At 40.3% G+C, this 16702-nt stretch overlaps 1 protein-coding gene across 4 annotated transcripts in view; it reads right to left on the reverse strand.

Annotated features, from left to right (window-relative positions):
- The window catches only part of FARP1 (FERM, ARH/RhoGEF and pleckstrin domain protein 1), a 271079-nt gene that overhangs the window by 59528 nt on the left and 194849 nt on the right, over window positions 1-16702 (reverse strand). For all 4 annotated transcript variants that reach the window (XM_077482994.1, XM_077482993.1, XM_077482995.1 and 1 more), the window contains exons 7-10: window positions 13769-13883; window positions 11342-11489; window positions 7342-7437; window positions 5479-5642 (exon numbers count right to left, since the gene is read on the reverse strand). In XM_077482994.1, coding sequence (XP_077339120.1) covers window positions 5479-5642; window positions 7342-7437; window positions 11342-11489; window positions 13769-13883 — 523 coding nt within the window. The remainder of the gene's footprint in view (window positions 1-5478; window positions 5643-7341; window positions 7438-11341; window positions 11490-13768; window positions 13884-16702) is intronic.

Here is a 16702-nt window from a genome sequence, read left to right on the forward strand (position 1 = left end):
TTAGCTTGAGGCTTGCACCAGCACTGTTTTCAACAATGGATGTCTGCTATATAAACTATTCTCCTCTGGAAATCAGTGCAAATTTTTATCAAGTCCAAATAAATACCCAGCAATACATCATTCCCATTTTGCACAGAACCTTTACAGTACAATGCTGTAGTAACAATAGAGCTAAAGTCGACATATACACAGTAACTCACAAAAGTGAGTACACCCCTCACATTTTTGTAAATATTTTATCTTATCTTTTCATGCGACAACACTGTAGAAATGGCACTTTGCTACAATGTAAAGTAGGGAGTGTGTACAGCTTGAATAACAATGTACATTTGCTATCCCCTCAAAATAACTCAACACACAGCCATTAATGTCTAAACCGTTGGCAACAAAAGTGAGTATACCCCTAAGTGAAAATATCCAAACTGGCCCCAAAGTGTCAATATTTTGTATGGCCACCATTATTTTCCAGCACTGACTTAACCCTCTTGGGCATGGAGTTCACCAAAGCTTCACGGGTTGCCATTGGATTCCTCTTCCAGTGCTCCGTGACAACATCATGGAGCTGGGGGATGTTGGAGACCTTGCACTCCTGCAGCTTTCATTTGAGGATGCCCCACAGATGCTCAATAGGGTTTAGGTCTGAAGACATACTTGACCAGGCAATCACCTTTACCCTCAGCTTCTTTAGGAATGCAGTGGTCATCTTGGAGGTGTGTTTGGGGTCGTTATGTTGGAATACTGCCCTGTGGCCCAGTCTCCAAAGGGAGGGGATCATGCTCTGCTTCAGTATGTCACAGTACATGTTGGCATTCATGGTTCCCTCATTGAACTGTAGCTCCCCAGTGCCGGCAGCACTCATGCAGCCCCAGACCATGACATTCCCACCACCATGCTTGACTATAGGCAAGACACACTTGTCTTTGTACTCCTCATCTGGTTGCCACCACACACGCTTGACACAATCTGAACCAAATAAGTTTATCTTGGTCTCATCAGACCACAGGACATGGTTCCAATAATCCACGTCCTTAGTCTGCTTGTCTTCAGCAAACTGCTTGCAGGCTTCCTCGTGCATCATCTTTAGAAGAGGCTTCCTTCTGGGAGGACAGCCATGCAGACCAATTTGTGCGGTGCATGGGCTGAGCACTGACAGGCTGACCCGCCAACCCCTTCAACCTCTGCAGCAATGTTGGCAGCACTCATATGTCTATTTCCCAAACAGAGTCTCCGGATATGAAGATGAGCACGTGCACTCAACTTCATTGGCCGACAAAGGCGAGGCCTGTTCTGAGTGGAACTTGTCCTGTTAAACCGCTGTATGATCTTGGCCACCGTGCTGCAGCTCAGTTTTAGGGTCTAGGCAATCTTTTTATAGCCTAGGCCAGTGGTGGCGAACCTTGGCACCCCAGATGTTTTGGAACTACATTTCCCATGATGTTCATGTACTCTGCAGTGTAGTTGAGCATCATGGGAAATTTAGTTCCAAAACATCTGGGGTGCCAAGTTTCGCCATCACTGGCCTAGGCCATCTTTTATAGAGCAACAATTCTTTGCTCAAAGTGACTGTATTTTTTGTATTTTGAGTCATGTGACCGTAAAAAAAAATTCACTGCTAATGCTGCAAAAGCAGCAGATGTTTTATGGCCAGTTTTCGAGCGCCTCAGTGTGAAAGGGGGCTTAAAATTACAGAGGAGGTCATTAGAATTGTTGCCCTGGTTTAAACACTGTGTACATTTGTGGACGCGACTTACATATGCCTTCACTTCTGTTCCTTTATTCCTAATTTTTTATTTTCGATAACCTTTATTGCCGTCACAAGTAATGTAAACATCCCTTGTGACCGTAATAGGCAGTGGCAGGTACTCTTTATGGAGGAATCTGGGGTCTATAAGACCCCAAATCCCTCCTTTGCACTTTGGCTGTTTTGAATACTGTCATTTTTTTTAATTTGTCGCCTTTCGGAATGCGGCAGAAGGGGGGGGGAACTTACCCTCTCTTTGCTTGTAATAACAGCTAAGTGGCTGATTAGATGCATTGGTCCTTATTACAAGAAAGCCAACCGCTCTAAAAGAAACAGTACCGGGGTGATGCGTGCTGCTGCAGCCATCACCCTGGTACAACTCCTTGAAGCTGTAGGCCGCATACTTGCATCACGTCGGCGTCAAGTGGTTGATGCATTCCATGCATTAAGGTAAAAAACATTTAGCCAGTGATTTTGGCCCCTCACCCCCAGTTACCGGAGCCCTCATTTGATCCAGCGCTGTGCACATCTGCAGTTCTTCACTCCCCTCACTTCCATGTCTCCCTGGCTTTGCTGGGGCATCAAGAGTTATTGGCTCCCAATGCGGTTAATCAAAGTCAGTGATGAGGGGCAGGGGGCAGGGCTGAGTCCCGCTGTCTGTGTCAATGGACACAGTAGCAAAGTTTGGAAGGGAGCAGGCACAAGTGCCCCCATGGGAAGCGGCATTCCGTGGGGGCAATGGACAGAGAGGAGGAGCCAGCAGCACCAGTAGGGGACCCAAGAAGAGGAGGTCCAGGGCTTGGAATTGCACAGAGCAGGTAAGTATAGAGATGTTTGAGACTTAAAAAAATATAAAAGAGAACCAGGATGTATATTTTTGCGTGTTCCCACACCACGTTTTAGGGAAGCAGATAAATGTCGATGAGCTGTCCTATACATGAAAAATGCACAAAAAAGGTGCTGCACTGAAACACGTGGTACTACAGTACCATGTGTTTTGGCGGGTGCAAATGTATGCATGTTTGCGAGATATGTGGGGCACCATTAGGAATTATGGCATCCGCGCATGTCTGCAAAAGAGGAGAGCATTTTTGCGCAATACAGGAAAACACACAATTTTGGACACGTTCCTGCACTGCACCTGGTGCAAACAAGCACTAAGGCTGCATTCACACTTTCACATAAGAGAATGATGAGTCAGCTAGACAGAAAAGAAGGAGATATTCAAAAATTTGGAGGTGATGGAAAATTCTCCAGTGATGTTACCTGCTCCTGTGAAAACTCTCAAGCCCCATAACACTATCAGTTTTTCCTTCAGCTTTACCAAAACCATATAATATGAGGTCAAACCATAGCAGTTTCAACTTGTATGCAATCAGGCAGGCTGTGCACTACAGGGTTTTGGTAAACCTGAAGGAAAAACTCAGCAGAAAAACTGATAGTGTGTATGGGGCTTCTGAAGGCAAGGGAAGGGAACATGAGGGGGATTATGTTCAATTTTCTCGAATTTCTTGGTGCGTGAAGTGAAGGATACTCAACTGTGTGGTACACAGGAAAACAAAACAAACCAAAAAACAGGCCCTTTAACTCCAGCCTATTTAAAAACAAACAATAAAAAGTTTGGGCTTTAAAAACACTTTAAAGTTGAAGCCTGCCAAGCAGGATTCAATGCAATACATATATTTCAGTCAAACATGGGAACAGTTTTTCTATCTTGGCACTCTACTAAACAGTAGAACTATAATCTCGTCCCTCCACTGCAGCATAGCTTGGCCACAAAAACATTAAAAACATACCCATCTTGCTTAGTGGACAGCGATGTAGCTGTAGTTAACCAATAAGGTCATCGCTCTACTATACAGGGGAAAACTAAAGATCTGAACAATTTTAGATACTTATACTAGTTGTAATACATGTAATTATAAATACATATACACACACACACACACACACACACACACACACACACATATATATATATGTATCTATTACACACACACACACACACTATGTTTATTTATGAAACATATTTATGTGCCTGAAGTTTAGCTTTACCATACCAAATTTGTTGACCGATATTTATCTATACCAGCCTTTTTAAACCAGGATGTCTCAAGGTGTCTTCAGGGGTGCCTTGGCAAAATGCCTAATAATTACCCAACAATTGTATACAAGCTGGCATATGGGTGAAGGCTGCCTTTTAGTACACTAGGTCATCAGTTGATAAGGAGGATGTCAGTCACCTGCATAGTATCCTTGTTTGACCCTCCCCTGCCCTCTCCATCAGCGGTGGGGTCACATTAGCTGAGTGATGGAAAAACATTGGAATGCTAGTCAGTACCAGTTTGCAAAAGGTTATTTGCTTTGGAAAAATAATTCACTTCTAATGTTGGGTGTATGACTTGGACTTGTGGTAGTTGCTGCATTATGTAAAACTATTAATCGTTTTTACATTTTAGAATGGGATGCCTTGAGATTTCCATTATTTTTAAAGGGTGCCTTGGCTGAAAAAAGGTTGAGAAACACTGATCTATACTAATGTGAACAGAGTTAAAAGAAAAGTTCACTTTTCTGACCATGTTTGATGCTACAATAATTTTAAATGCATATAGTAAGCATGCCACATAACAAAAATACTTTAACAATATTGTTGAATTAGGCACATACATAGAATCATACAACAGGTACAAATATCCAAAGTATGTCATATCACTTCAAGCATTTTACAGCATAGGTAGTCACTCCACTGTTAATTACAACCAGCAAAAATACATGTATGTATTTTTGTTAGTTGAAATTAACAGTGGAGCGAATGCCTATGCTGTATTATCTGCATGTATTTTTGTTAGTTGGAATTAACAGTGTAGCAAATACCTATGCTGTATTATGCTTGATGTGATATGACATACTTGGATATTTGTACCCATTGTATAATTCTATGTATATACCTAACAGAGTAACTCTATTGTTAAAGCATTATGTGGTGTGCTTTCTCTCTCCCCCTCTCTTGTACAGATTTATATACTGTGGAGGGGTTTAAGCACCCTAAAAAATATTATACTGTCGGTTTCTAAATGTTGATAACAGTGGTGTGTAGAACTTTATTGCTGAATATGGTTGATGTTACACCCTAAAAATGGTGGCACCATTTTTAGAAATCTAGAAATAAAATAACTACAAGTTACTTCTTGCACTGTGGCAGGATGGACTCCTAGTTCTTAATAAAACACAAGTGCAGTGATGTTACAGCACTTGTAGTCCATTGATACTCCCTGCAGCCCAGTAATTGCAGGTCTGAAATTGAATACAGACCTGCAGCTGAAGAAATAGTGTACAGGAGCCAGAGCTTAGCACCAGCGAACCACTGACTGCAGTTGCAATGCTTTGCATGTGCCAATGAAAAAAATAAACAACATTTCGTTTTATTAAAAAAATATGGGTGCATTCATTTTTTTGCAAAAGGTGAACTATGCATTTAATGAAAGCTAATATCAAACACATTCCAATACAATACTAGATGCATTTAAACTTTACATTATTTTTTTTTATAAATAACTATTATAATTTTTTTTTTTACATGCATTAGTTACTATATTGCGGATTACTTATCCTTTACAAAGAGTGGAGATATATTCAGACATATTAAATAGTGTAGATTTTGCAACACTGCATAGCAATACTTGAGCCCTGATGCATGTCAGTAGAGAAGATGATTTACACAGCAGCCAGGTCCTTACCTGAATCTAAATGACGAACCTCGGCTGAAAAGGACTGGTTTTGGCTTTGGTTTGGGTTCCTCAAAGAGCCTGAAGAAGGCATGGTACTCAACGCATATCTTCCAGAAAGATTTACAAAAATCTCGACTAGCCATCATAAATTCCAGCGTGTCCTGGTAAGAACTCTAAGAGCCAAAATATAGCAAACCAATAACTCACATTCCAAGTACTGACTGGTGAACATGGCAATTAGGAAAAAACATGTATAACATACATTTCGGAGGTTTGTGTAATCCACTTGAAAACGTGTGCAGGATAAAGTAGTCGTTAACTTCACACATGAAATATGAACAAAGCATATTCCTCTATAGTATGTACTTGTCTCAATCCAGAGCACTAAGTGTCATTTCTGCCCGCTGCCTCATTACTCTGCAATTAGCATGAGTCACTTCTGACAAGTTTTCCTGACAAGAAAACAATGGTAATAGGCAATGGCACAGACTGCGATTAACAACCTCAGCTCTGTTCCTGTGTGAAGGGGTATGTGTCCCTTTCCTCCAATCAGCTCTCTGAGCTCTCATCATGGATGTAACCTTAGCTCTCCACCCCCTGTTTTTCAGCCCCAAGAGATCCTGTGAAAATTCTGCACTTAAAATGGATGTAGGGACAAAATTACTGTGGATACAACTTGTGTAAGAGAATTTGTTTTACCTCTGTGTATCACATGAGGCCAACCACCTCGCTGGGTATATGAAAGGGTTTACAACCACATTAAGTCAGAAAATAAGCTTAAATTACATACACACCGTTAAATAACCCTCATGGGAAACACTTTCCCCCCTTCCACCAGCGCAGACAGGACTGACCAAATCAGTCAGTTTAAGCAGGCTGTCAGAAAGCATGCAGTTATGTTTCTGATGTGAAAGCCCACCATAGCCGGCAAATTGGATGCCACAAATGCACTTGGATTAAATGTTCATTTTGAAAAAACTACAACTGATGAATAAAGTGATATGAAAAAGATTTTAGCCTTAAATAACAAAAAAAAAAAAAACACTATACAGTACATATCCATATTAAATGTTTAGAAATAAAATTTACAGCAGCTATTTCCAGATGTGATAGGAGCTAAACAGAAAATCATTATCACCAATATCTATTTTACTTAGATAATTACAATCCCACACTTATTCTGTGAAAATAAACAACTGAAAATAGGAACATTTCACACTTTTTCTTCATGTACAATTACGTGGTTTGCAAGGCCTGATAAAAACATTATTAGCTCAGAAGTAACAGCCTTTTCCATATGTAGTAATGATGCTATTTGTCACTGTATACTGATATAAAATGTCATTGATTTAAAATTGAATTGCATGAAAAAGATTCATGTTAATAATTGAACAATGACCTACAAGCACCATATAATCTATCCCAATTAGTGTGTAATTATATTGCATCAAATGTGTAAAATGATTAAATTTTTTAAGTTCATGTGTTTTAATGCTAACAGTTAATTCAGTTCAGTTCAATTCAGTTAATTGGCATATAATGTATATACATTATTTCATACATAATGTAAGCATTCTGTACAAAACAGATGGTTGCTCATTGTCGAAGATCTGTACTTTTCAAGGGTTACATCTCTGCAAGTACTTTTTAATTTTCCGTGAACATCTGGCCACTGGGGGCAGTGTAATATTAAAAAAATATAACAAATAATTAAAATGCAAATACTGTATACAGAACAAACTTTGCTGTGTGAAACACCCGATGGTTCACAGGTGAGAAGGTAAAGGCAAAAGGTGAAATGGGCTGCTTGGATTTTTCCTATGATCACATAACCTTTAATGCAATCTGAATGTAACACATGTTGTTACTTACATTTGCATCTGGACGCAGTTTTATGAGAAATCGCTTCCTCTTGAAACTTAGTTTTCGCACTTTAGCCCAATTAAATGCATTGATTTTTGTGTGACCCTAAAAGAAAAAGAAAAAAGTTTTTTGAATGATTTTTATAATAACCTATGTGTTCCTTGTAAAACTCTTGAGAAGACAGCAGCTATAAAGCCGAGCACCCAGGAGCAGATCAATCAACTTTATACATAGGGCTGCCTTAGTGGTTTCTGTAAAGTATAACTCTACCCTGTGCAAATAAAGAAATCTTTAAACAGCACTAGCCAAATGCTAGTGCGGTGTCCAGAGTCATGCAGATAAATTCCTGAAATTGACCATATTTTGAATAGACTAGTACCCTTCCATGGCAAAAAAGATAGATACTGCTGCTGCTGACTGCCAGGGTTTGTGAAGAACTAACTCAAAGTAGAATGTTAAGAACATAGTATTGGTGGATATACACAAAGATTATATATACAATGTGCATTATATTTCTAAGTGCATCTATAATGTAGGTCGCTGAAAGAAGATTGTTAAGGCAGACACCTGGCCCTTGAGGGTACTTCAAGGTCAACCTCTGCTCAATGCCCCGTTGAAGAAAGGCGAAAATCTGAGCCACAAAAAAGGATCGAGGATGACCGCCAATCGACCCACACCAAGAAATGTACGCTTTCCACATGCTATGGTATATCTTACTGGAAGTCGACTTCAACATAGTAGGGATCACTGATCCCGAAACAAACCTCTAACTCTCAGTGACTGGCTTTCAACGGCTAGGCCATTAAAAGCAGCAACTGTAAAGCAGGATGGTAAATCAGCCCTTGGAACAACTGGTCCTCTCTGAGAGGTAGGTCCCAAGGGACATTTCTGGCCACCAGAATGACCAGAAGACTTTCACTCTCGGTCCTTCGCAGGCACCTCAGAAGAGGAAGCTGTTGGCCCCGCAGTAGCACTAGGATGACTGTGGCATCTACCAGAGGAACCCATGAGATTGTCACGAGTCTTGGTAACTTTATGTTAAACTGAACCTGCAGAAGAGGCCGAATTTTGAGCAGAAAAATGACTAACCTGGTCAAGCATTAACTCCAGAGTGAGACCCTGGTAATTCAATTTTCTGGACAGGGATTGAAGGGACTTTGGGTCATTCAGACTTCACCCAAACCTTTTCAGGAATTATATCCACAAAAGAAAATTCCGGGCCCCTTGAAGCAGACAAACTCCCAAAAGGTTCAATTCGTGGATCCCCCTTGACACTCGTGAAGGAGGTCCACAAAGTTGGAAACCAGCAAAAATGTCCCCCCACCCCAGTAATGGGTGAGGGCTTACCTTCATGTTGAAGGAGTCTTGTAAGCGGATCTAGAGAAGTCAGCTCTAGGCTTACCAGACCACAATTGCTTGGAACTTCCCGGGGCAGTCTTGAGACAGGTTTCCTTAATCTGTAGACGAGGCACCTTTCCTTTCCTAGATTGTGGCAGAAAGGTACTCTTACCCCCGTGACAACATTAATGATGTCATTCAAGGTAGCCCCAAACAGGCAATTGCCTTGAAAGAGCAGATCAATGAGAGCTTTCTTATAGGCTTGGTGTGTAGACCAATTCTTAAGCCACAGTACACCTCTAATCACCACCACTAACAGAAAGCTTGGACAGCGCAGGAGCTGCATCCAAGGCTGCGTCACAAAATAAACAAAACAAAGAGAGGGGCGCCTCTGGGTGCAGATTTTCTTAAAAGTTTAAAAATGTATTGAAAAGCAAATAGTTTTGCACTCACATATTCCACGGAAAGTAAAGACATTAAAGGTGGATCATATGATTCGTTCCGTCATGTTTGTATTCCAGTCTGCAGGTGTCCGTTGCTCCTTTTGGCGTCTCCACTGTTGTTAGTTGGAATTGCTGGCTGCAGTGGACGCAGTTTATGTAACCCCAAAACTAGGCTTGGAGCGCTGTGGCAAGCGGGACACGGAAAGATGACGTCACTTCCTAGCAACGCATTTCCTGAGCGTGCAGGTCGCGATGGAAAGACGACCGCGCTCTTTCTTCAGGCCAATCATAAGCAAGAATGAGGACAATACATAAATAGGGGAGTGTATAAGGATGGGGCGTGGCTGGGACCAATTACAACACGAAGCAAATTTCAAGGGAATAAGTAAGGATGGGACGTGGCTGGGATCAGTTACATCTAGACTAAGTTTAGTAACATAAGGGGGTTAAAAAAACTAAAATTAGCCCTTTATAGTACAAGAAAATCTGATAATCACTACTGTAAGGGGTTAATTTTTTTACTGTAGAACAGTGAAAGTAATATTTACAGTAGTGATTTGCTCTTTTTGTACTATAAAGGGCTCATTTTAGTTTTTTTTAACCCCATTATGTTACTGGCCGATTAATCGATTATGAAAATAGTAATCGATTAATTTCATAATCGATTAGTTGTCGATTAATTGATTAGTTATTTCAGCCCTAGTCATGTTAGAATGTCCAAGTACGTCCCATGCGCAGCTTCCTGACTGATGAATGCAAATGTTCCTCCAGTATTTTTTGATAACATATTGCATTCATCTTGCCATCAATTTTACCAAATTTTCTGTGCCTTTGTAGCTCATACATCTCCGAAACATCAGCGATCCACCTCCGTGTTTCATAGTAGGAATGGTGTCCCTTTCCTCATAATCCTTGTTGACTCCTCTCCAAATGTAGCGTATATGGTTGCGGACAAAAAGCTAAATTTTGGTTTCATCACTCCAAATGACTTTGTGCCAGAAGGTTTATGTCTCGTCTCTGTGCTGTTTGGCGTATTGTAAGCGGGATACTTTGTGGCATTTGCGTAGTAATGGCTTTATTCTGGCGACTCGACCATGCAGACCATCTTTCTTCAAGTGCCTCCTTATTGTGCATCTTGAAACAGCCACACCACATGTTTTCAGAGAGTCCTGCATTTCACCTGAAGTTATTTGTGGATTTTTCTTTGCACCCCAAACAATTTTCCTGGTAGTTGTGGCTGAAATTTTAGTTGGTCTACCTGACTGTGGTTTGATTTCAACAGAATCCTTCATTTTCCACTTCTTGATTAGAGTTTGAACACTGCTGATTAGCATTCTCAATTCCTTGGATATCTTTTTATATCCCTTTCCTGTTGTATACAGTTCAACTACCCTTTCCCGCAGATCCTTTGACCATTCTTTTGCTTTCCCCATGACTCAGAATCCAGAAACATCAGTGCAGCACTGGATGAAAGATGCAAGGGTCTGTCCAGAAGCTCATTGACCTTTTATACATACACACTACTTACAAGCAAACAGATCACAGGTGAGGATGGTTACCTTTAATAGCCATTCAAACCCCTTTGAGTACACTTGTGTGCATGTTAACAGGCCAAAATTACCAGGGTATGTAAACTTTTGATCAGTGTCATTTGGGTAGTTTCTGTTGCCATTATGATTTTAAACGAGTAAACACAGTTGATTGATAATAAATGGCTTCAGCCAAACACTAACCATAAGTGAAAGAAATGTTTTTGTGTTATTCATATTTTCTGAAAAATAGCCAAGAAATAAAATGCTGCCAGGGTATGTAAACTTATGAGCACAACTGTAAGTGTAGCACTAGGGTGCTGGAGGGATTGCAACTTTCACAGAATAATACTGATAATACAGAAAGTGATGTCGTCATCCTCTAACACAGAGAAGCTGACATACAGAATGAAGTAAAAGTTTGTAAAATAATATTACTATTAACTAATTAGGAAAGACCTAAAACATCTCTTTCAAAAATGATCAAGCAACACTTTGGTTTTACTTTGATTAAAAAAAGGTTACAACTAGTGCTTAATTTTCCTAATTCCTAATTGTTCATTGTAAAAACGTTCTTAATTTCACCTTTCATAGCAGCAGGAAAAAAGTCAAAATACACACTGGAAAATTATTCTATGTAATTACAGCCAAATTGGCACAGAAGTGGATATTACATAAAGGAAGACAAATACTACACACCTGAAATACTAGTATGCCTGTGTTGGAAACAGACAAGTTTATCTTGGTCCCCTCTCTGTCTTTGGCTGGATGTAGTCTAATGCCATACATCTCTAGCCGACGGGCAACCTCCAAGAGCTGAAAATCAGATTCGGCTGGCGTCTGACCACTGTAGATTTTAAAATATAGGTAAAATTAGGTCATCATAAACTTAGTATCTTTAGTACACAAGATAGCCTATCACAAGATAATATGATGCCCAACCACCCACCAACCTTAGCAACTGTATCATATCTAAGGCCTCATGCACATTTTTACCAGCGTCAGACGTTTTTGTTTTTTTTGTGCAGCTTAAAAACAGCTCTATGGCCTTATGCACACACAGGATTTAAGGAGCTCTAAGTGGTATAGGCATTTTCAAGCTGCAAAAAAACCCCCCAGGGCCAGAGCGTTCTGAGGACCGGCATTACAGCTGTAAAAAGTCTGATGCTGCTTAAGGCAACTTTACACTGTTAAGCCGCTTCAAGCATTTTTCTTTGACATGTTAAAATCAATGGTTCTCTATAGAAGTCACATCTGTGGTGCGACTTGTGCTCTGGAGCAATTTGAAGGGGAACCCCTCGACAAAAAAAACCTTCGGTCTGGTATGGAATTTATTAGGGAACCCCCCCTAAAATTCATACCAGACCCTTATCCGAACATGGAGCCATACCAGGCCACACACCCTCAACATGGGGGGGTAGGTGCTATGGGGCAGCAACCCCTTACGTCAAAGCACCTTTCCCCGATGTTGATGGGGACAAGGGCCACTTCCCAACAACCCTGGGAGGTGGTTGTCGGGTCTGTGGTCTTATCGATATCTGGAAGTCCCCTTTAACAAGGGGGGCCCCCCCAGATCCGGACCCATCAACCCCTACCAGAACCCAACCCATTCACCCAAAAAGTGTAAAAGAAATAAAACCAGCACTCAGGTTTTTGACAAAGTCCTTTATTAACGCAGCTCCAGCGTCTCTTTCCCTCCGGTCTTCTCCCCTTTCCGGTGACGTCTTCTCTCTCCAGTTCCTCTCCCTCTGTTGTCTTTTTACTCTGGCTATTCTTCTGCCTCCGGTTCTTCCTCCTCTGACATTCTCCTAACGCTAGCTCCCGTAGTTGTGCAAACTCTTTTAGAGCTATGGGGCGTGGCCACCCGGTGATGTCCCATCATGCGCCGAGCATGCCCACAGTGCACAAGTCGCACCAAAAGTCAGATCATCATGATCAGACTTGGATGTGACTTCTAGTCAAATCAATGTGATCCACTGATTTTGAATAGAGGCAGAGAAAAGCTGCTAAAAGCTAGCGCGGCTAAACGCGCATGAACGACAGTGCAAAAGGTTAATAAAAGCATGTTTTTATAGCTGCTTTTTCCTGGCATTGTTAGTGGCTTTGCAGCTCGTTTTTGCTAACGTCCTGTGTGCATAAGGCCTAAATGTCCTCACATGTATGATTTTCAGCAAGTATGAAGTTTTGGAAGAAAAAAGTGTGATTCTTTACTAAAGGTTGGAAACATACAACAAATGAGAGAGCTGGATGATATTTGAACTATTCCTTCATTAATCTAGTTTACTATTAAAAAAATATGAGCAAGTTCTTCTTGCTCACTTACTTTTATTAATTGGATCTGAAAACATAAGGGTTAACTTTTTAAATATTATAATGAATATATGTGAACAAAAACTATAGTTAAGAAAACATACATACATACATTGACCCTTTCATTGTAATTATCAATAGTATAACATATGTAAAGTAGCTTATGAATTTATACAATAGGTTATAGAACCATCTGAGGTAGAATATAAATCAATCAAGAGAATGCATATTTTGCCATATTTGGTGGGGATTTCTTGATATGCAATGTACCTAATATATAGTGTGTAATTTCAAACTAAATGTAGCATATAATATTACAGTCCCAGAAACAGCAAAAAAAAAAAAAAGTGGCAAACAGAACATAATTTTTAAATTTGTCGAGAGGCAATGCACAGTTTATTGGTTAATACCCACTACAGTAAATATAGGGTATAGTATAATGTAGGAGGTGCATAGGAATAGGCTTATATCTAAAATAAGAAATCTTACAGTGGGAATTATTATTGCAGATGTATGTATTAGCTTGTAGAGTACAGGCAGTGTATAAAAGCTGTAAATAGAGGATATGATAAGAGAATATGAATAAAGAAAGAATGCTGCTGAAAGACAATGTAGTCAGTGAGTGACTATAGAGGACCTAGGTCATTATTTTTAGAATCCTTCAGTAGATGGACTTGCTAACTTACTTTGTGTAGGGTGGTAAATAATTTACATAGTGGTATAATAACTAAAAGACCGTATAAATTACCATCAAGCAAAACAGAGCAAAGCAGTAAAAAAATAAAGGCAATTTTAAAGACCGATGGAAGAACTCACTAGTGATTCCGATGATATTCCATGATCTTTTCTACTAGAGCATCTTGCTGGGGCATGTACGTGGTCTTTGAAAGATGTTCTCTGTCAACAGCTTCATCAAAATCTCCTATTTCAGCTAAGCAAAAGACAACAAAACTTAAATAAAATAAAAAAACCCTGACTATTCAAATTTGCCTGTGTGATATAATATGCAGCATGCCTCCAGCTGTTCCAGGCTTCATTACGGATATCTTTTTAAAGCACAATGTCAGATGTAGAGTTTTTACCACATTTAAACTATAAAGAGAGTATTTTACTATTTTGTAGCTAGTATGGAACTGAGAAGAAAAGGATCATTTTAGTGTGGCTGCTCAGCTTGCTGCGGGGCAATATGTGCAACAACTTAAAGTGATTTCAAGCTTTTGTGTTTTTTTTTTTTTTTAAAGTGTCATACTTACCTCCACTGTGCAGCTTGTTCTGCACAGAGTGGCCCTGATCGTACTCTTCTGGGATCCCTCGGCGGCTCCTTCCTGCTTTAGATAACCCCCTAGGAGAAGTGCTCTCCCGGGGGAGTTACCTTGCGGGGGAGTTCCCGAGGCCAGGATTCGGCATCCATAGACAGGAATGCCGGACTCGGCCCTGCCCCCCGCATCATTGGATTTGATTGACAGCAGCAGGAGCCAATGGCTGTGCTGCTATCAATCTATCCAATTCAGAGCTGGGACCCCATGGAGAGAGGGAGAGCACATGCCTGCCGAGGAAAATACGGGAGTCAGGTAAGTAAAATGGGAAGGCCGATCACTGCCAGAAGTTTTTTCACCTTAATGCATAGATGCATTAAGGTGCAAAAACACGAGGGTTTACAACCCCTTTAAGTACTTTTGTTAGAAATGTGTTTAAAAGTGAAAGCAGATTGTTAAAACGATGACTGAAAGTACAAACATTCGTTTTGAACATATTTTTCTCTCCAGAGTTTTAAAATGTAATCTCAACAAGACTAAATGCTTGAATCATTTAAAAGGCTTAATTAAATTCACTGGGGTTTTAGGTCACGGGAAGTAAACAGCAGCACCACCATTATCAGTGCTTACTATAAAAGCAAAAGTTAGTTGTAGAACCCGTTAAACTGGAGTACAGTAAAACCTTGGTTTGAGAGTAACTTGGTCTGAGGAGTATTTTGCAAGACAAGCAAAAATTTTAAATCAAGTTTGACTTTATAAACAAGTGATGTCTTGACATACAAGTAGCGTCATGTCACAACTGGGTGTAAAAGAGAACAAAGGCGCCTCTAAGTGTAGCAATATGGTTACATTTAACCATTTCAGATCCGGAAGATTTGGCTGCTCAATGACCAGGCCATTTTTTGTGATACGGCGACTCTGTACCCAAACAAAATTGATGTTCTTTGTTCCCCCCACAAATAGAGCTTTCTTTTGGTGGTATTTGATGATCTATGTGGCTTTTATTTTTTGTGCTATAAAACAAAACAAAAAAAAAGAGTGACAATTTTGAAAAAAAAAACACAATATTTTGTACTTTTTGCTACAATATCCCCTTTTAAAAAAAATAAATAAAAAAAAAAAGCTATTTTTTTTCTCAGTTTAGGCCGATATGTATTCTTCTACATATTTTTGGTAATAAAAATCACAATAAGCCTATATTGATTGGTTTGCGCAAAAGTTATAGCGTCTATAAAATAGGGGATAGATTTATGGCATTTTTACGATTATTATTTTTTTTTTACTAGTAATGGTGGCGATGTGCGATTTTTAAATCGAGACTGCGACATTATGGTGGACACATCGGATACTTTTGACATTTTTTGGACGATTGACAATTATACAGTGATCAGTGCTATAAAAATGCACTGATTACTGTATAACTATCACTGGCAGGGAAGGGGTTAACACTAGTGGGCGATCAAGGGGTTAACTGTGTTCCCACTTTAGGGGGAGGGAACTGACTATAGGAGATGACAGATTGTGGTTCCTAGCTATTAGGAACTCACGGTCTACATCTCCTCACAGAACAGAGATTTCTGTGTTTACACACACATGTCCCTGTTCTGCCTCTCATGCCAGCAATCGCGTGTGACCACAGGTCACAAGCATCGGCACCCCCGCAGTGGAGCAGGCATATGAGCACGCCTGCTATTGAGCTTAAAGGAGCCGCCGTACAGCTACGACGGTTTGCGGGGTCGTGCCGCCCTGCTGCAGTATAATGACGGGGGCTGGTCAGCAAGTGGTTATTGAAGGTACAATATTCACCAACTCACATGGTTGATGATTAAAACAGGCACATCTAAGTATGCAGGCATCCGGGATAAAGCTGTCCACAGACCATTCTCCTCACCGCCATTGACATTGTCCCTTCCACACTACGCTCCACTAGTGGTTCAATCGCTCTACTGCAGGGTAGTATTCCCGGACACGATTGCAGACTGACAGCGGTGAGCGCCGGCAGTGCGGAGGATGGTCTATGTGGACAGTTTTATCCCGGATGCCTGCATACTTAGATGTGCCTCTTTTAATCATCAACAATGTGAGTTGCTAAATGTTGTACCTTCATTAAATGTAACCATATTGCTACACTTAGAGGCGCCTCTCTTCTCTTTTATACTCTTTAGCTCCTGCTGGATTTGGCTTATAATCCCCTTGTGGAGGCTGCCATTTGTAAATGGACATTTTATGGTCACACAACCTGGTCACATTGCTATAATCTTTTTATATGGACTATAAACTGAAGGGCTTGCGAATAAATGGTTGTGGAACGAATCATTTAAGTTTCCATTATTTCTTATGGAGAAAATCACTTTGATATACAAGTGCTCTGGATTACAAGCATGTTTCCAGAAAGAATGATGATGGCAATCCAAGGTTTTACCTAATTAATCAAACAGTAATATCATATGCATTCTGAGTGACAGTCTTGTTATCAAGCAACAGTTGGCTTACC

This window comes from Lithobates pipiens, unplaced genomic scaffold (assembly GCF_037356315.1).
Source record: "Lithobates pipiens isolate NorthernLeopardFrog02 unplaced genomic scaffold, aLitPip1_a1.2 Scaffold_16, whole genome shotgun sequence".
In the NCBI taxonomy this organism is placed as follows: Eukaryota; Metazoa; Chordata; class Amphibia; order Anura; family Ranidae; genus Lithobates; species Lithobates pipiens.